Raw genomic sequence first — 21,019 nt, forward strand, 5'->3', positions numbered from 1 at the left:
TGGGACCATAGATCATTAACAAAAACTCTATCGAGTCTCTTCTAAATCATTTTCCTAGCTTTTCAGTTGTTGCACCAAGTAAATATAGGTCTAACAAACCCCAAATCTGCAATCTCATAATTATCCATACAACTACTAAACTCAAAACTTTTATGCATTCTGTGAGTATTGCCCCATTTCTTCTCATCTGGATCCAATATGACATTGAAGTCACCCACAATTCACCAAGGACCCTTGATATGCGTGTGAATATTTTCCAAACTGCTCCAAAGATCTCTCCTTTCAGTAGCAGTGCATTTTGCATGTACTGCTATGAGGTATATATCACAATTTGCAGGGATGGAATGCATCTTGATTGTACTATACAAAAGATTATTGACAAGAGATAGATTGGCCGGATTTAGAGTTGCACAGGATACCCCATGCTAACTATGTGTCACGACTCACGACCCAAAATCACCATCCGATTATGATGGTGCCTAACTCACTTGCTAGGCAATCCAAGCATAACAATAACGAAACAAGATAACAAGTTACAAAAAAGTACAAGTCTAAAAGCCAAATATCATAAATAAGACTGTGTCAATACAAAAATTCCCCAGAATCGGTAATACAGAGTCATGAGCTTTACAACAGGAGTACAAGTCTGATAATACATAAATGGAAAGACACGTCAATGACTACGATCGGAATACAACTCTACCTTATCTCTTGGCAACTCAACAACGAACCAACACAACTCTCAGCTAGGTCTTACACTTAGATCTGTACAATTAAATGCATAGTGTAGTATAATTACAATCGACTCATATACTCTATAAGTATCATGACTAACCTGGAGTGGTAGTGGCAAAAATTACCAATGATACTCACGTGATAAATCTGTACAACTCATGAATATATACAAAATACACAATAACAATACCAGAGTCTAAGCATGACTGCAGATAAAGCCCAAGATGCACATAGAGAAGATATACATGTACATCAAACCGAATAATAGTACAACACATAGAGAAGATATGCGAAAATATACAAGTCAAATTACATAGAGAGAGACATATAGAGAAGATATGTATTGTATAACATTTCACCTACAAAAATGGCATATAGAGAAGATATGCATTAAAGGCATATATATAAGTACGGAGCTAGCATATAGAGGAGATATGTAGTAAAATCATTTATACCTTCAAAGAATTTTTCATATAGAGAAGATACACAAAACCCCAACACTGATCAGTTTTACATAACTACGCGTATGTCATCAAGGAGAAACATGAGAGGACAATCCTAGGGGGTGGATCTTTATCCACATGATGCACGGATAACTCACGTACCATAATCAAGCATCCACACAGACAACTCATGTGTCATAGTCAAAATCAACTCGCACGGATAACTCACGTGTTGTCGAACAGACCATTACATAAAAAGCATATACAAGAATACATGTACAGTCAATAGATATCAAATCATGTACTTTCAGACTAATAAAAGTAGCATACTAATATGTAGCTGTGTGCGATGTGTACAAATATAGCTCAAATTAGGCGGTTACGCCCCACAATATTGAGTATCATGTTTAAACTGAGAAAAATAATCCTACACATGATCTATAGCATTATTCACGAAGTTATGTAGTCATATAGTCATATAAAGCATGATATCAAGGATCACAATATCCAAACAAGGCATAACATAGCCCAAGAACTACCCTGAATATAGATAAACCCCGGTGCACGCAGATGAGCTCAACCCCTCGCTTGTATGCCACTCTTAGCACGCAGCCAATATCAGTAACTCAAGTAACTAGTGCATCAACCAAGTTTAGACAAGATATTTACCTTAAACGAGTCAAGCCAATACTCCAAAAAAGTCTTCCCGCACGAATCGACCTCAAAATGACTCGAATCTAATCAAAATAACTCAATGGTATCAAATAAAGCTATAGGAAGCAACCCCAAATAAAAAAGCTTCGACTTTTTTTTTTTATTTAGCTAAATATAATAGAGTTTCACCCAAGCTTTTTAAAAAAATATATTTGGTCCCGAAGAAAAGAAATATACAGTTGAAAACAAATCGACATTGCATCTAAAGATAAAATATAAAAATACACGGTTGAAACCCATTATCTTAGCTATAATTTTATATTTAACTAATAGTAAAAAGAGTCTAGTAAAATTTTATATAGATTTCGGGGGAGGGGGGGGAGGGAGTATATAGTTGGGATAAAAGGTCGTTACATCTAAATAAGAAATAAAATAAAATCAGAATTTGAGCTCCATTAATTTAGCTAAAAAAATTATATGGTTAAAATAATGGAGCTTTAGCTATCTTTATTGTAGTTGACGTAATAAGTTAAACAGTTAGAATAAATATTTTACATCTAAAGAAGAAATAAAATAAAATACATACTTAAAACACCATTATATATATATATATAACTTGACTAAAATTAATTATTTTTAGCTCTGATACCAAAACCTTCTAACTCTGATACCAAAGTGAAGCAAACAGGAAAACCCCAATCAGAAATATTGGGAGGAAAAAGACGAAGGAAAAGACAAAAGAAAAGTAGTACCAGTACAATAATACAATAGACATGTAAAAAAAAAAAAAACGACATAAAGTAGTGCTGAAAAGACTTTAGGGTCTTTGAGTGAAAAAAATAATTATATAAAGTGACAAATAAAAGGGAATCTACTCAAGTTATGTGACGATGGGGCCCAGTGAAGTCCCCGACAAAGCTAAAAAATAAAGGTTTCCGAAGATGTTTGAATTCCGTTTTAAAATCCGCTCCAAAGACTTAGCTATATAAGACGAGCAAGAATGAAGAAGAAACACACATAAAAATATCAAGAAGAACTCTCTAAAGAAAAACATCCAATATTCCCTCTCCCTTCATCACCCATCATTCTCCAAAAACTTGTATTATACCCTTTGTAAGATATTTCCTTATGTATACCATAGTAATTCCTATCTCAAAGCCTGTAAAATAAATAAATCCTTATGCTTCAGTGTGCAAGTTTTTAATTTCCAAGTCCATTAAACTTTTTTGGATTTTTCGAAAGGGAAATCTCTCTCCTATAAACATGTAAATTACTACTTTTATCTAAATTATGTTTCTAGATATTACCCCTGTTTTTACCGCTTTATGTTTTTATGTATAGCTCTATGTTTTTATATATGAAATTCCTCAGTTATTAGTTTGTAAATAACTAGAAATCACTCTTAGTATATGGTTATCTTTTCAACTTCTTAACAACTTTGATGGATTAACCTGTAAATTCCTAGGAGAAATCAGTTAAGTCAAGCCAAACAGATTACCAGAAAGGTGTTGAAATGGGTATATATGTTTAACCGTGGCCAGATGAGGTTAGAGAAGAAAGCGTTAAGAAAAGATTTACTTCTTTAAAAAGTTGGGACGAAGAGATGAACAAAGTGAAAAAAAAAAAAAAGAGTATAAAAAGGGTAAATTCAGTTCATATTTTTTGATAAGAAAATATCGGTAAAATAAATAGCCATTACACCGAAAAAGAAATCAAAAGTTAAAATTTATGGTAAAAGAAATACACAGTAAAATAAATAGCCGTTACACCAAAAAATAAATTAAAAGTTAAAAATTATGGTAAATATTTGCGGTATATTAAGAAAACGTAAGGAAAAATACACAATTAGAACAATTAAATCATTGTATATGACTATATGGTAACGATTAAAAAATATACCACTGAAAAGTGATTTTGTTTTTCAGCACGTGTCTAAAAGAGAGTGTATCCACTTTCCTTGCCATGTCCGGGGGTAATTAGGATCATAAATAATTTTTGGTATGTATTCAATAAAAAATGTCAAGTTCAGGAGAGTCCCAACATATTATGCCTACAAAAGTTATACTCCATGAGCAAAACGATTTTGAGTAGAACGAATTGAATTATGATAATATTCTTTAGTCCACACATCTTAATTCAAACAAATATTAGGCGATTTATGACCTAACCATTTTATTAATTCGACCAATTTAAATGTAGTTCAATTCATTTATTTGACACTCCTAAATGGACTATAAAAATTTAGTAACAGTTTTTATTCTTCTTTACCCTCTTTCACCCTATGTGATGATTAATCCCTTTCTTGATTTTTTTTTTTAAATAACAAAATAGGGAAAAGAGAAAAGAAAATCAAAGATAGCATTCCCTCCGTCTTAATTATGATATACCGTTCAGATCTTGAGTCAACTTTTTTTTAACTTTGACTATAAATTCGAACAAAAATATTTAAATTTATTAAAATTAATTTATATATTTGAAAATCATGTAAAAAAATATTATAAGTTATAATAATTATCAATTCAAAACTTTAAATCCTAACCATTATTTGCTCGCATGAGTTTTAACTGAGCCAGGTGACTCTCATTCCTTCTCCTAAATAAATCCTAAATTGAACTTCAATTTCCCTCAATCATAACATGTGAAAACAGTATAGTAAAAAAAACAAAATAGCCTTACCCTATCTGTCCGATGACTTTCACTTGCACGTTTCTCTTTTGGCAGGTTATTGCCTTTTGTAATGACTTTCACTTTTACAAGGCACAACTTCTCCTTATACTATGTGAACACTATAAAACTTTGTCTATTGTCGGTTGTGTCACTTGTGAACGTGACACTTTGTAGTTTGTCAATTGTTAGTTTCAGCTGAAATTTTTTAAATAAATACTTGCTCCCAATTATATCATTTGACTTTAAAGATTCTTGCTCCTCTGTTAAATAAAAATATTTAGTCGCAATTTACAATCTTTTATAATTGTTCTCACTAAAGAGTGTACAGGTATAGATTACTCCCTCCCTTCACTTATAGTTATTCACTTTTTACTTTATGTTTCTTTTTAAGTAAAAATAAATAAAGTATATATTTTATAATAATACTGATAAATTTTTAAAAATCTTGAAAAATAATTTAAAAATAAATAATTAATGATAAGAATATAACAACAGAAAAAATTAGGAATATTTTATGAATTTCTTTTTGACAAATAGATGGTTTGAAGCAAAGAGCAGTGGATTCGACTGATCTTGCACCCACGCCACTGTTTCCGGACAAGTAGGAAGTAGTACGCAACTAGTGATTTAAATTCCTAAGTACAGCTCTTTGATTCTGGTGATATATATCTTGATCTGCACACTAATTAGTGATTACAGGGGAGGAAAATGGAGGAACATCAACTTGATTATGCGCTTGTGCCTCTTGGGCTGGCTATTTTTCTATCATACCATGCTTGGCTTATGTTCACTATAATTCGGTATCCAAGAAGAACAGTCATTGGAATTAATTCTGAGTCTCGCCATAATTGGGTCCTCTCCGTTATGACTGTTAGTCTCCTTTCTCTCCTCTTTTAGTTTTCTTTTTTATGTCCGAGATATTGATGAAATTATGGTTTCAAATTTTGGGGTTATTTTTGCAGTGTAATAATTACTCTCTAAGTACAGTTTAGCATTATGATTTGAGCTGCTTAAAGATTCAAACTGTAGAAAAGAATGTTGTAATTAGCTAGTCTAGGTAAATCGAATGAAAGAAGAATAACATTACCAACCCAGCTAATATAGGGTTAGCCCGGTGCACAAGTGATGTATGCAGTTTGCCCTAATGCAGTGGCTGCTTTCATGGTTCGAATCCTTGTTAAGCTTTTATTTCGTGCGCCCCTGACCCTCGGAATTTCGCATTGTAAAAGAAATATTATAGTCCAAGCTAACCAGCTGGATTGATCGATTGTCTCGATGATTGATATGGAAATGCTAAAAATGGGGAAAGTGCAATTTAGAAAGTGAGGAAGTCCATGATATCCAAGTTTTGGTTTTTCAAAGTGAAAGATTGAGCAGCTGCGGAATATAAAGCTGCAAAGGGTAGTTCTGAGAAAGTGGAAAAACAAGTGCTTGAATGATTCTCATCTTAGGGAGCTAGTATTAACAAAGGCCTAATTTTTGAATATGTTTTTTAATGCCTAGTTTGGTGATTTTTGCAGTGTGCTATTGAGCAAGAGAACTTAAGGCCTCATGTTAAACTTGACTACAACATCTCCGCTTTCCACTATTTTGCTATTTACTTCCTCTAAGTAATACACAAAGTGAATAACCACATATAGTGTAATATCTATCCTTGTTTTATGTAGTTCACTGAATAGAAAGTGCTTGTCGCTGCAAGTGTTATCTTACCATTTCCTGAAGATCTCCCCTCTAGTCTCGTTTTTTGCTATGCAAGACTTGTTTTGATTAACCGTGAAGTTTTTCTACTAGAATTGAACTGCAGGCCTTCTGTAATAGCATTTAGTTTCCTTCAAGAGTTCCTTTTCTTCTCAAAGATCTATCCTAATAAGTCTCATGCAATTGCTCTTCTTTCCTTAATCTTTCATATGTTCCATTTTATTTTTATTTAGTGTTTAATGTACTTATACTTTCTATGATGCTGATTAAGAATCTTCCATCACCATTGAGATAGATATATTTTAAAAAAAGGAATATCTGGTCATGCTTCTTTTCCTGGTAACTGAAGAGATGAATCAATTAATAATATGAATTTATTTAAACAATCAAAGAGCATGAACGTGAATCTTTAGTGGAAGAGAAAATTATGCATTCAATAAACATAAGAGGAATCTTTTCAGCTAGTTGGTCTTTGATCAACTCATATAGTGATATAGAGTATTGCTGCATATTTTAGTTTTCAATAAATGAACTTTCTGTGGTGGAATTATTTTTGGCTCCTGTGAGAAACCTTTTCCTTAATAAGAAAGTTTGACTGGCATTTTGAGTATGTGTAATGCCTTCAATGCTGCCTCATTTCAGTTGGAAATATTGCATTGTAATTGCAATATACTAGAAGAGTATGTGATTGCAGAAAGTTATCAAACTAACATGATTGTGGAATAAGTTTGTATACATCGTATAAGTTTTAAATATAATTGATTATGAGAAACGAGTATTCTGGTTCTCGTGGAATACTAACTGGAAGCAACTTTTGTCGAGTTGGTTTATATAACTTTTTTTTCAATATATTTGGCAGTCAGCCAGATACTACTAGTTGGAACATTGCATGGTTTACTCTCTGCCAAAAGGAAGGAGGAAGAGAGTCTAAAATGTGAAAAGAAAAAATAAACCAGCTTCTGATTTGCAGAAATTATCCAACATGGATGTATTATGTCGATTATCTAAAAAAATTATCAATGACGAAGTTTTGCATTTCTATTTTTTTTTCCTCCGCTGATGTGCTATAGATTAATAAGCATATTATTATGCTCTCTTCTAGTAGAAGAACAATCAGTATTAATTGACCATCAGTTTGGTATGGATTGTCAATTGACTTTGAGGGAACTGTATCCAGGATCCAATAAAGAACGGAGTTCTGGCAGTTCAAACTATACGCAACAACATTATGGCATCTACCCTTTTGGCGACGACTGCAATTACTCTCAGCTCAATCATTAGCGTATTTGTGAGCAACAAATCAAGCTTTACATACTCGGAGCTACTGTTTGGGAATAAAACTCCTATGATGTCTTCTATAAAGTTTTTTACCATCTTGCTTTGCTTTCTTGTTGCATTTCTCTGCAATGTTCAATCCATCAGGTACTATGCCCATGTTAGCTTCTTAGCTACTTTGCCTACATTCAAAGACAGATCTGAATCTATAGAGTATGTCGCGATGAATTTGAACCGAGGGAGCATGTTTTGGTCACTGGGACTACGAGCATTTTATTTGTCGTTTCCTCTCTTCCTTTGGATATTTGGGCCGATACCCATGTTTATAGGTTGCTGTGTAATGTCGATCGTTCTATACTTCTTGGATACCACGACAAGTTTTACCAGGGATCTCCACTGTCAATCTATAAGAAATGAAAGGAAGGCAACTGATTTGGAATATGCAAACCATCCACTCTAGAAGTTGTTAATGGCATAACAAGTTCACGGAGGGTATATTCAGAGTCTAGCCTATAAGATATGAGTGTCTTATTTGGAAGGTTACTCTGGTTTTGTAACTAATAAGTTTCACCTATTTGGTTTTCTATGTAAAATTTATATTCAAGTGGTTCCACTTTCATATAATATCTATAGCTTCCCTTGTACTTGAAGAAGGAATGTTGCCCCCAAGTATGTACATGAGGGACAATTGTTGCTTCTTTTTGTCAGTCACACAAAAGCACTTGCCACATAACTGTTGACAATCACTAGGGATTAAAGGGCAGCCCGGTGCACTAAGCTCCCGCTATACGCGGGGTCTGAGGAAGGGCCGGAACACAAGGGTCTATTGTACGCAGTCTTACCCTGCATTTCGGTAAGAGGCTATTTTCACGGCTTGACAATCACTGGGGATTGTTTGGTATAATGTATAAGAAACATAATTTAGATGTGCATAGATTCAAAAATATTCCGTGCCACTGTTATATTATCCCGTGATCGTTTTGCTTTTCTGTTAATTTTTTTTTTCTATCTTCTCCTTTTTGTGTGTTTTCCCAAACTTAATGCCGCTCTTAAGTCTTAACTCAATTATGAATAGATCCTATAAAAGTTGGGAGTACTATTTTCTTCGGGATAGAACTATTATGTAGGTGTGGTAAAAGAAAAAATAAGTTAATTTAATAACAACGAAAGGCAAGATGAGAGAAAAGGCAAGGTAACGACGTGATCATACCAAATCAGTCGTTATATAAAGCGACATTTTTCGTCATTACGTACGATAACCAATTTAATGATACAATACAATAAAATTTAAGTAACAATCAAAACGAATATTGCATTTAAAGTAACAATATAATACAAATGGATAATAAAAATAAAGGAAAAGCCATCTCAGACCATGATTTTAGCCGCTTTTCATGAATCCAAGAACAATGAGAGCCTCTTATTAAAATTATTTGGGAAAAAACATTCTTCACTGTGAATGCTTCTTGGGTTTTCACGCAGTCACTACAACTTCTCAAATCTTAAGGCCGCCGCACGAAAGCAAATGTTTCGTGGAAGTTAGGATTGCTTCTAATACCCTCCACTATATATACCTCGCAACTACTCATACATTGCACATTAATTTGCAAATAATTAAATTTATTTACACATTGATCTTTACATTAAATCACATTAAATATATTATCGTTAAGTCATAAATTGATGACAACGTATATAAGATCATGGATAAATAATAAAAATGTATATAAAAAATCAGTACCATGCATTTGTTGATTTGATGTAAATATTTAACACAATAAATTTTTATTTTGCAATTATGCAATGATCCTGAATAAAGTAGTTAAAAGTATATTTATGTATATAAACAATGCAAAGATTTGTATGCCATTGTGAAGTTAATTAACTTCTTATTTATGCCACTACTACTTGTTGTTTCCTTCTCGGGAGAATGGATATGTATAGATATTTTTAATACTATCAATTCATTTAAAACTCAATCACGAAACTGGTACTAGTAACTGTGAATAAATAACATGTTACAACAAGTTACAACTAGTTAATGTTTACATAACCACTCAAGATTACATAAGTCCTATTAGTACTTTGGCAAGAACTAGAGTAAAATAAAGCTGTATAAAATCAAGTTCCATGCTTTATTATTTAGCCGTTGCTAGGAAGTGTTTTTAACTTCATTTTCCCTCATCATATGCTTGCTGTTGGCCTTTGATGAAAGGTAAAACCACAACTATCACTTGCATTATTTAACCTAAGCTTCTATAGTCAGTACAAAAGAATTTTACAGGGCTTGGTACTACTGTTTTACATTGCTTCTCCTCAATTAAGTCCACAGAATTTCAGCTCATCTTTAAGTAAACTTTCTACCTAAAATCAATGGATCCACTGGCCTCTCATCCAACTGCCTTTCCAGTTACTGTTTTCCAGCAAAACTATCTGGATTCTAACCGCTCCTCCTCATGCTCCCGCCTTAACAATACAAGGGGTGGGCCTCTGCCACCCGTCCCTGGTGCCAAGCTACGCCTCATGTGCAGCTACGGGGGTCACATTATCCCCCGTCCCCACGATAAATCACTATGTTATATTGGAGGTGACACTCGTATTGTGGTGGTGGATCGCCTCTCCTCCCTCTCTGACGTCCATGCTCGCCTTTCACACACCCTCCTCAACGGCAACAAGTTCACTTTCAAGTATCAGCTTCCTAATGAAGACCTTGACTCACTTGTATCAGTTACCACAGATGAGGACTTGCAACATATGATTGAAGCATATGATCGCGCAATGTTGGTTTCACCTAATTTGAAACCTTCTCGTCTTCGCTTATTCCTGTTTCTTGAAAAGATAGAAACTGTAGCCTCTATGGGTTGCCTTCTTGATGATGCCAAGTCCGAAACGTGGTTCGTTGATGCTTTTAACAATGCTGGCTTTATTTCCAGAGGACTCTCTGATTCAGCTGCAGTAGATAATTTGCTGGAACGTCACAACATTCCAGAGAATGATTCTTTTGCAGATTTGGCCACGAATGCTATCCAAGAAGTGCATTCTACAATGCCTGATTCACCTTTGGTTAATACAACCTCATCATTTGAGTCCACTGTTTCCTCTCAATCTATCGGAAATCTACTTCCTGTTGCGGTTAAAGTTGAAGATAATCACATGAAGGCGACATTCCAGGATCAGATTCTTGGGTTATATGAACGGTTCTCACATATTAATGTCGCTTCAAATGAACAAAAACTGGATGATGGTTATAATCATTTGCATGCAGCTGTAGCACCAGCTCTTCCTACTGTAATTGGTGGTGCAGATGCTATGTTATCAGCCGGTTTTGTGAAATCTGCAGCTGCTAATGATGATGAGAAAACAGATCACGGTGCACCTACTAGGCTCCGGAAACTCCTATTGAGGTCACTATCAATTCAGAAGAAAAATGGAGATGGTTATAGCTTACCATCACCTGATTCAAAATGTGCTGGTTACAACTTGCCATCACCTGATTCTGTAGCAAGGTATGAATGTCCTCTTTTGTAAGAGCCTAGCCCACTAGTGATATTGTCCGTTTTGGGCCTAGGCCCGCACGGCTTTAAAACGCGTCTAAGGTTTGTTTACTTATATACCCAACATCCCTCCCGTGTTTTGTCGACGTGGGATTTGCCTAGGGTGTCACAAGCCCCGCTCACTAGTGATATTGTGCGCTTTGGGCCCAAGCCCGCACGGCTTAAAACGCGTCGGTAGTGTCTAAGGTTTGCTTACTTATATATCTAACATCTCTCTCGTGTTTTGTCGATGTGGGATTCGCCTAGGGTGTCACATTGGGCCGTTACATCTTTGTTCATTTTGCTAACAATGCAAGTTATACAATAACAACATACCATACCCAGTATAATCCTACATAGTGGGTCTGGGGAGTATAGTGTGTACGCAGACCTTACCCCTACCTTATGAAGATAGATTTGCTGACAAGTTATGTAGGGAGATTATAAGAATCATATCAAAAGTCGAAGTAACCCATAAAGAGTAGTCATAATCCCAGAAAAGAAGAAAAGGTCTTTGTTGCTCCACCTATTTGGCTGTGTATGGATCGGATCGGATTTTCGGATTTCGGATTCTAGAAAATACAATCCGATCCGAATTAATATCGGATCGGATCGGATTTTAAAGTTTGGATAGGATCGGATTTTCGGATTTCGGATCGGATTATTATGCCTCAAAGTTCCAAACTCATATGTATATTTTCTTTGTAAAAGAGGCAATACAGTAAGAAAAATTCATGTTTATACAATTATGAGAGTACTATGGTGCCAATAGAGCTAAATCCATCAATTGTAAAGGTAATAACTTGGAGGAAAATATAAAGGAAGTACTAATTATCCGAATTAAAGTTTAGAATTTATGCATGCCCTAATAATTTCGGATTTCGGATCGGATCGGATCGGATTAAAATTATACCAATCCGAATCCGAAATTTTAATAAACACAATCCGAAATCCGATCCAATCCGAAATCCGAAATTGAACGGATTGGTTCGGATATCCGATCCAAATGAACAGCCCTAAGCATGTTTTAGTGTAGAATACTGAAAAAGTTTTTTAACTTTGTCAACTAAGATATCTTTTGTATAATTTGCCAACATTTTGCCTTTCAGTGATAGCAGCATTGCCTCAGCTACTTCACTCGCAAAACACACGATTTACCAAGAAGCATCTCCAGCAACAGGTGTTGAAAACAGCCTTCCTCTTGCAGTAACTGATTCCAGGAATAAAAGTAGCGACACAAACTCTCAAAGTCAGATGCAACAAGTTCAAGAATCTGTAGTCATACAGGCTTCCCAGCAAAATCTGTACCAGCAACCACACTTCATTTCACCCGGCGCCCATTACATCCAACATACTGCAACAGGTTCAATAACAATTCCACCTTACTGTCCAATGTATGTAACTCCATCCCAGCAACCACTTCATCAACAAATGGATCGGCAATATCAATTGTATTTGATTCCTGTCCCGCAAATGACAATGCAATCTAATATAGCTGATGCTACAGTTACATCTTCCAAACCTGAAATGGCTGCAAATGACTACAGAACAGCCACCCCAGCTACTCCAAGATTTCTTCAAGTTCCTACTAGTCAATTTCAGCAACAATATTGTGGTTTTCCCCAGTTTTCTCCTCCATCACAGCCACTGGCTGCTGTTTCCACTGCCAATGCTAATTTAAGCTATGAATATTCTCACCCTACGCATGATCAGGTGTACTACGCTCAACATTCAGCTCCACCATTTCCTTCGCAGTATCAAACAATGACCCCTACTGCAGTTTTATTTTCACAGGCCTCACCACAACTAGCTGCGGAGAATACTACTTCACAAAAGATAACCTCGTAGCCTCTTTGAGTAAAAACAGGTAGTAAAAACAGGCCTCAGCACAACTAGCTGCGGAGACTAGTATATGGTGTTGTAAGAAGCAATTTAAGATCAGTGTTGGAACTGCATCCTATGTATTGTTCTCTCTTTTTCTACATGTATGTGTGTCTTAATAATTGGTATTCTATAATAAAGAACCTGTTAGATGAATCCAAGACCGGAAAATTTCTCTGCTTATCAGATGGGCTATCATGATTATCTCAATTAGTTACCACATCTAATCGTACCAACGCATCGATACTATTAGGTAAGTATATAGCACAGGTTTTTTATTAGTAGAAGCTTAATATGGAGCTCTCCTTCAATACCATTGAATAGGATTTCGGTGCAAAATCTATCAATTATAAAAAGGAACAGGTTGATAAATTGAGTATATAAGATGTGCTGCATTTACTGATTAGATTGAGAAAATTAAATAGTACTTAGGTAATAGGGAATAGCTTGGAGAAAAATGTTATCTTTGAGCTAATGCAGCTAGCTTCAATAAATTAGCTTCTCTCAAAATAATTAACTATTTCTTTGTAACATGACCTATCTCAAATGATTCCAAAGGAAAATCGTATTAACAGAGAATACAACATGATATATACTTCTTGTCATTGAATTTAGAGTTATGATATATTTGCTAGCTTCCAACATAAAGCTGCATACTACTTTCATAAGGACATGATTTCCACATACTGTCAAAGAAAGCAATCGCCTGTTTGGCTTGAAGATGAGCAAGACTGAAATTTTGACTTACTGAAAGTGCAAAAGTGAGTAAACTTTACTTGGCACTAATGAACAGAATGTGCAGATACATTTTCCATTTCTTAACTAATAAGGTGCCGAGGGTCTATTGGAAACAACCTCTCTGCCCTTCTAGGGTAGGGGTAAGACAGCATACATCTTACCCTCCATATACCCCACTTGTGGAAAGTCAGTGTGTTTGTTGTTGTTGTTGTTATTAACTAATAAGGTAGGAAAAGAGCTTCCAGCAAAATCATCGTCATAAATGTCTATGGCAAGGAAAAGTTATACAACTACAAGCAGTTTGATTTACTCATGAATTCAGGAATAGCTATTTCTTATAAAAAAAAATGGAGAGTAAAGCAGTTGGACCAGTGTGGTGCATGTCGAAGATATAATTAAGCAAATAAAAGAGTGTGCTCTCTAACAACTCAAAATTTCAAACAAGACGGTCACACGATTCAATGGTGCCACTGTGATAGCATTTCCAAATGACCAATGCAAATCAGAACTTGGTTTTTTATTTCAAAGGATTTTAAATCAAGCTTCTTAGGTGGGGAAGATGGGAGTGGAACATTTTCCAAGTGTCTTTGTCCCTCATCATCATCAGGCAATCCCTAGCTAACGCAAAATTTCTTTAATAAAAGTGCCAAATTAACATTGACGCTAAAGATATATTTGGCTAAGGAATTCTCCTAGGTACATTTTAGCTGTGGATATTCTAGCTTAGCTAATGTTGCATACAAGCTATAGATTTAGGTCTCCTAGCTAAGGTCAGTGGCTAATTGCATGTTTTCGGAAATACTACCACCGTCCATGTTATTTGTCATTTAATTTGTTAAACTGAATTTGTTCCAAAATATTTGACAACGCAGAAAAACAAGAAGCATTTGTAAGTTTATTTTCTTTCAAATACACACTTACTGCTCAAATTAGGGAAATGTTAACTAAATGAAACAGCTTAACGGTCATTAGTCAAGCACAATATCACCTTATTATTTAACTAGTGCTTTCTTTGAGATTTTTGATTTTGTTGGTAAGGAACAAACATAAGATTCCTTTTTTTTCTTTTTCTTTTTCTTTTTCTTTCTTTTTTTTTTTTTTTCTTAATTTGTTGAGGAGTGGGTGGGTAAGTGTGTGCTGATATTTTGCTTCTTGCAAATGACAATTTATGTGGCACCTCCAGTCCAACAACTTGATCAGAAAATAAATGATAATGGTCCCATGTATTTTGGCAGAAGCTACTGTATAGTGGCAATTGACTCATTCCCGGGCACGTTTAAAAGGTCCACAAAAAGCAGCAAATGATGAATTTTTGTATTAAATAAGAGGACAATGACAGACTTGACATTTTTCTACACAGAAGCTACTCTTTCTATAAAATCAAAGGTAATTGTTGATCACAAGATATGTAACAGCTCAGCCCACTAGTGATATTGTACGCTTTAGGCCTAAGCAACGCGTCGCTAGAGTCTGAGGCTTGTCTACTTATATATCCAGTCGCACGCGGAGTGGCTCTGATACCATATGTAACAAATCAGCTCACTAGTGATATTGTCCGTTATGGGCCTAAGCCCGCACGGCTTTAAAACGCATCGCTAGGGTCTAAGGCTTGTCTACTTATATACTCAGCACCTCCCCGTGTTTTATCGATGTGGGATTCGCCTAAGGTGTCACAAGAGACTAATCTTTAACTCTTGTAGAAGGTATTTTAGTTACCAATTTGTAACAATACACTAACTTTATATGCCATTACGCATTTTTCCCCTTAAATCAAAGCTATCTTCATACAAAATTCATAAAATAATTCACAATACGAATTTGTCACCGTGACAATAGATTTATCTGCAGACAACAACAACAACCCAGTATAATCTCATTAGTGTGTACGCAGACCTTATCTCTACCCTGGGGTAGAGAGGCGGTTTCCGATAGACCCTCGGCTCCCTCCCTCCAAGAACTCCCCACCTTACTTTTAGGGTGACTCGAACTCACAACCTCTTGGTTAGAAGTGGAGAGTGCTCAACACTAGAGCAACCCACTCTTGTCAATCACATATCTGCAACACATGCAAGAATTCAATATCTGGTTGGTTTTTGTATGATGCATTGTAATTAAAAGACAACCAGAAAATTGTGACCCATTGTTTCTAGCTGTCCCATATTGGATTGCTGTCCAAACAAAAAAGCCATCATCTTCAGGAAGTAATTGAGAAAGAACTACATAAATGGAATTTCTTGCATGCATAAAAGCTATACAAAAGGAAAACAAAAACAACAGGTTCATGAGGGCAAAAAATTCTTCGAAAACTAGCTATCAGGTATGGCTGCAGATTTACAAACAGGACAACTATTTTTGTGCATAAGCCACTGTTTTATGCAATGAATATGATAGAAGTGTCCACAGCCCAGCTTCCCCATCTCATCTTCAGCCTCATATTCTTCCTGTATTTCGAAAAGCAGAAAAGTATAGTTTTAATTATTAGAGCAATCAACTTTTCTTTAAAATAAGGTTTCGAGACAGAGCACAAACGCAAATGTCCAGAAAGTTTTGACTAAGCACAAACCTGACAGATGCTACACTTTTTTTCCATTTCTGTGCGCAGATGAGATAAGTTATTCAAAAAGAAGGGCTTAGTTCTTCTGACACATCGAGTTATCTCATCTTGTCTCAATCCTGTGCTCACATATCCAATTCTATCACCGAGTTCCAGCAATTCCTGTTAGCAAAGGGTAGTTGTCGTTAGTATAAAGATGGGAGTTACAAGGACAGAGAGATCTGCGCAATTGAATGACTTGCCTCATATGACATGTTATCCACATCAAGTCTCCAGCTCCGGTATCGATCAAGACCATTTGTTCTTCCTCCCATAAGACTATTCTGAAGCATCACAATCTGCAAGTAGACTCCAGTTAATCACACCACCAATTCATGCACATTATGTTGGAATATAAGGTGGGCTATTCATAAATACATAAGGCACAAAGACATTAAGTTCACCTCATAATATATTGAAATTCCACTCTAACATAACAAAATTACAAAGGGGATTTTTATAGGAACTAAAAGATAATTATAGACTCAATCCTACTAAATGCTTTCACACCGTAACTATGAACTTGGCCACCTAGATAACATAAAAGCTATGCATCTGATCACATAGAAATTCCAAAAGTCACATGAATTACTTCAAAATGCATGCATGCACTCAGTAATTCTAGAATATTCAAAATTATGTTTCTAACATTAAACACTTAAAGATTCATTTCCACTTTGAATGTTAACTTATCAAAAAAAAAAAAAGATTCATTCCCGTTGTGCTATGCTATATTGCTACCACACAGAATTCAATAGATAGCAGTGACCAAAAGCTCATCTAATAGTACTAAATTGAAAGGTTTACATATGATTATATAGTAAATACTGATAGAACCCGCAAACTATATGATGCAATTCACATAGGATGGGTGCTTGCTATGTGCTGACAATAACGAACAAGCTTAAGGCATTGTTAACCTAGGTTGCCACTATTGCTTCAGCATCATTACTCTCATCAGAGACTTATTTGCAAGTACATTGACACTCTCAAGTTAGGGTACTTCAACTTTGTACATGTTCTATGGCATCTCTATCAAGTCTACTCATGTAATTCTTAGAAAAGAACATTACGATGGCATGGTAAATTAACAGGAAAATATTTTGCTCCATCTTATATTATCTCAAAATCATATCTTGGGATTGGCAGCCATCAAACCAACAAGCATATACCTTATATTTACTTTGTTACTTGACTTCAGGAAGTCAGGTTCAGCAGAATCAATCACTCTGATTACCAATGTCATCTCCTGGTACTACATATGTGTTTCCAACAGGCATTATTGCCCTTATATTGTACACGGGCAACAAACTTGAAGACATCACCAACAAGTTGGCTAGTATAGTTTGCAGTTTTGAGTTTGCTACAGAAGCATACCGGATTCACTAAAGAATTTCCTGTTGTTATCAGCTTTTCAAAACATTTTAAGAGTTCAAAATCACCGGGAACATCAATTACAAGGCAATGCCACTAATTTTTTTCAATAGCTAAGCAAACAATATCCCATATTCCCATGATTAGTTGTTCTACATTAATTGGTAAACTATGAAGAAAAGGGTTGCAACAAGCTACTTTCAAGATGATTAAACAAATTAAGGCTATTCCAACAAAAGGAATCCGATTAAGTGATGATGCTTCATGGAAGTGCAAAAGCTAATTGATTCTACTGCAGCTAAATTTCATAAGTTGACAATTGAACTCTGACAGCATTGGCCAAGCATGCTCAAGAGTGTGAACTCAGTCTTGTGATGCAATGTGCTTGACCATTTCCTCATGGTTCTAATTAGATTATGTGTGGCACCAAAAACTAAGGGGCATTCTCAACACAATGGCAGTTCTACCAAGCACCGAAAAGAAAAAATAATTAAAGAATCCAAAAAGATAAAAGTCCCAATCACCGAACTGAATATGTAAAGCCTCTATACTGAACTGATTTGGTCGGGTGTTTTCTAGGAATTTTCTGGACAAAACTGTGGACGAATGGCTAATAACATTTCCTACTAAAGAAAATGATGATCTTAAAATATAATAAAGCACTCACAAGACCGCCAGATAGGATAATATAGGTCATTGGCTAGATATTCAAGTACAGGAGGAAACATAATTTCACTCAGGTATCAAGATAGGAGTAATGAATCTTCTTGAGAAAAAGCAAAGCAGCAGCAGACAGATAGATGTTATCTGTAAATTAGGCAGTATGGTATGTATGAACAAACCTCTGCAAGCCCTTCAGGAAAACCATAGTGAGAATGGCGATGATGCCTAAATCCAAACCAATTTGCTCGGGAGCTTTGCATTTCCAGAGTTTCAGTATCAAGAAAAGGATCGTCTTCTGGGTTCATCATTCTTCGCGCAGAAGATGAAGATCGCTGTGGAAAAAGGAAATGAAATTGTAGAATATTCTTCAATTTATTTACACGTAAACCTTGTACTCAACATTCACCATCTATACATTTAAATGCAGATAAATATAAAAGTTACTCTAAAATTCACAATGATGAGAAAACAAATAAAGGACAGTTTCAACAGTTCCAAACCCACAAGGCAGAAAACGACAAGAGTAGAATAGACAAACACAATACGATGAGAGATTTGAACAGCAAATATCATAAGTTTGATGGATCTTGTAGCTTAGACGATTCAAAACTTGAATTATTTGCTGAAAGATGATTTCTACATGACATAACCAACATGGATAGTGACTATTGACATTGTAAGGGAAACAAAGCCATTCCTTTGACAGACAAGCATTATAAGAAACCGTCTTCCTGCAAGAATATCCTGTTTATACCTAATTTCACTGTATTGATTAGCCAACTCACAAACCAAAAAGTGGCTTGATCCCTGACATTCAACTTGATTTAAGACACTTGACTTGACAGTTCGAGGGCACATCCAAAACCAAAAAATCAGTTACTTTATTAGTTGTGCAGACCAACAACAAAAACAAACCAAGTATGGGGACATAGAAAGCAAATGACATCACCATGGATGCGAGAAAACAACAATAACAACATCAACTATGCTCAAGCCAAACCAGTTGGGTCACTATATGAATTCTCAATATCTATTTCGTTCCATTTGGACCCGTTTCATTCCATGAATGATAGGAAACGATTGGCTAGTCCCTCCAATTCCATTTTATGGTCAAATCAGCAATTTTCAGTGTCAATTCCAGCATAGATTATTTAAATTTTTTAAAATAAAGTTCATATTATTTGCAAACGACAAACCTAAAAAGTATTATAAGTCGCACCAGTTAATAGTTCACAATATTTAAGTAACATTAAAAGAATCATAGTTAAAAGAAACTGTCAGTAGTAACAGTGGCATAAAAACATGAGAAGCAATTCAGAAGACACAATATTTTCCATAAATATTGAAAAACAAAAGTGCCAAAGGTATCATTTTCCATAAATAATACCTCCCTGGGAGTAATCTTCTCAATATCACCTCTGCCTCTAGCAGAAAGGGGGCGCCTTGTTGAAACGAGAAAATCAACAGAAGCAGCATCAGTAGTTAATCCAATTCCAGGACCACACCAAACATCAGTAGGAGCAGCCAAACATGACGAGGAGAGGTTATTATCAATAATGGAAGAATCTCCACCAACAAAATTCAGGGTCTTATTTTTCTTCTTCTTTTTGACTTTGGAGGATTCCCAGTCAGCTGAAGTCCTAATAATAGCAGAAGGCAGAGAGACTTGTTGTGATGTAGCTGCCTTACAACCCAATCCCCTAAATGATGTAAACTTCTTCTTCTTCTTTTTACTGAAGATTTGTGCTGTTGGGTTAGTGGGTGAAAAGGGTGTGTGAAGGAGAGAAAAAATGGTGGATTTTGAACGAGTTGATGGATTAATAGAATACATAGGGTCAGTTTCTGAGATGGGTTTTTGCTTCTTTTGGTTTCTGGAATTTGTGTTTCTTGTTTGGTTTGTTATAGGCATGGCGGTTAGAAAGAACTGTGCAGGAAAATGGCCGAACAAGAACAGGGATACAGTGATGAAAGAATATGATTTTATATTTACTGTAAATAAATAGTGATTGATTGTAGAGAGAGAATTGAGGAAAAAGAATACTAAGACGAAACAGAGCTGAAAGGATTGAATTGTGGAGACCTGAGACCAAGAGAGAACGTGTGAGATAGGAGTAGCAGATTCTGCCAGAGAACGCCAAAATAAAATAAAAAAATACCCCACTTGTTCACCGTGGATTGCATTCTTTTTATTTTGCATATGTATTTTATACTTAGTTTTTAATATATAGGGAAATATAATTCAGGCCAACTTTTAAAAAAAACGGATAGATTAAATAGGTAACCAGGACACAAAAAAAATTAGGAAAATTTTATGCTAAGTTAAATAGTCATGCCTACCATAAGACACGTTTTTTTAGTTAATTAGGAACGTATATCCATACCTCTAAGAATACAACAGGAGTTTTTTAATATATAGAGGAATTTAATTTAGGAGGTTTTGGGGATACTAGATTGTTTAAATAAATAATCAGCAAAATCGTAATAGTTTAGAGGGTCTAGGGTATTTACTCTTTTATTTTTTTACAAAAGTTTTAAAAATAATAAACAAGTAATCTTTAAAGAGTTATTTTTTCTATTCAAATTATAAAAGGATATAAAAATCATTTACCCTCTCTTTCTTTTTTTTCTTCTTTTATTGAAAGTAATGTGGGGCTAAGTGTTGTATAGTCAAGATGTAACGACTCAATCGGTCGTTTTGAATATTTATACTTTGCTCGATAGTTTACGGGCGTGAGTAGCTCTGTATGATGTATTTTGATTTGTGT

At 35.2% G+C, this 21,019-nt stretch overlaps 3 protein-coding genes across 6 annotated transcripts; 2 read left to right on the forward strand and 1 right to left on the reverse strand.

Moving 5' to 3' along the window:
• The first annotated feature begins 4,808 nt into the window (after nt 1-4,808).
• Nucleotides 4,809-8,116, forward strand: LOC104104450 (uncharacterized). 4 transcript variants are annotated; one of them, XM_018773529.3, is made up of 3 exons: nt 4,809-4,827; nt 5,199-5,369; nt 7,375-8,116. In XM_018773529.3, the coding sequence occupies exons 2-3, from the start codon at nt 5,208-5,210 to the stop codon at nt 7,930-7,932; spliced, it is 720 nt and encodes a 239-aa protein (XP_018629045.1). In that variant the 5' UTR covers nt 4,809-4,827; nt 5,199-5,207; the 3' UTR covers nt 7,933-8,116. The 4 variants fall into 4 exon arrangements, with proteins under 4 accessions (XP_018629045.1, XP_009610829.1, XP_009610830.1 ...); XM_009612534.4 differs by lacking the exon at nt 4,809-4,827 and adding an exon at nt 5,031-5,110; XM_009612535.4 differs by lacking the exon at nt 4,809-4,827 and adding an exon at nt 5,031-5,100.
• Nucleotides 8,117-9,845: 1,729 nt separating this feature from the next.
• On the forward strand, nt 9,846-12,969 carry LOC104104452 (uncharacterized). The gene is made up of 2 exons (XM_009612537.4): nt 9,846-10,978; nt 12,115-12,969. The coding sequence occupies exons 1-2, from the start codon at nt 9,846-9,848 to the stop codon at nt 12,851-12,853; spliced, it is 1,872 nt and encodes a 623-aa protein (XP_009610832.1). The 3' UTR covers nt 12,854-12,969.
• A 2,860-nt stretch (nt 12,970-15,829) lies between these two features.
• On the reverse strand, nt 15,830-20,446 carry LOC104104449 (uncharacterized). Its single transcript, XM_009612533.4, has 5 exons — nt 19,642-20,446; nt 18,434-18,586; nt 16,421-16,516; nt 16,188-16,340; nt 15,830-16,065 (listed from the first exon to the last, which is right to left on the reverse strand). The coding sequence occupies exons 1-5, from the start codon at nt 20,161-20,163 to the stop codon at nt 15,931-15,933; spliced, it is 1,059 nt and encodes a 352-aa protein (XP_009610828.1). The 5' UTR covers nt 20,164-20,446; the 3' UTR covers nt 15,830-15,930.
• Between the last annotated feature and the right edge of the window lie 573 nt (nt 20,447-21,019).

Source organism: Nicotiana tomentosiformis, chromosome 12 (genome assembly GCF_000390325.3).
Source record: "Nicotiana tomentosiformis chromosome 12, ASM39032v3, whole genome shotgun sequence".
Lineage (NCBI taxonomy): Eukaryota > Viridiplantae > Streptophyta > Magnoliopsida > Solanales > Solanaceae > Nicotiana > Nicotiana tomentosiformis.

Bases quoted from the DNA above. Each gene is read 5' to 3' on its own strand.
- LOC104104452 (XM_009612537.4), top strand. From the start codon at position 9,846: ATGGATCCACTGGCCTCTCATCCAACTGCCTTTCCAGTTACTGTTTTC. The intron at 10,979-12,114 runs GTATGAATGTCC...TTTGCCTTTCAG, and splicing joins TCACCTGATTCTGTAGCAAG to TGATAGCAGCATTGCCTCAG.
- LOC104104450 (XM_018773529.3), top strand. From the start codon at position 5,208: ATGGAGGAACATCAACTTGATTATGCGCTTGTGCCTCTTGGGCTGGCT. The intron at 5,370-7,374 runs GTTAGTCTCCTT...AACTGTATCCAG, and splicing joins GGGTCCTCTCCGTTATGACT to GATCCAATAAAGAACGGAGT.
- LOC104104449 (XM_009612533.4), bottom strand. From the start codon at position 20,163: ATGCCTATAACAAACCAAACAAGAAACACAAATTCCAGAAACCAAAAG. The intron at 18,587-19,641 runs GTATTATTTATG...CTTTTTCCACAG, and splicing joins AGAAGATTACTCCCAGGGAG to CGATCTTCATCTTCTGCGCG. The intron at 16,066-16,187 runs GTTTGTGCTTAG...TTCGAAATACAG, and splicing joins AAAAGTGTAGCATCTGTCAG to GAAGAATATGAGGCTGAAGA.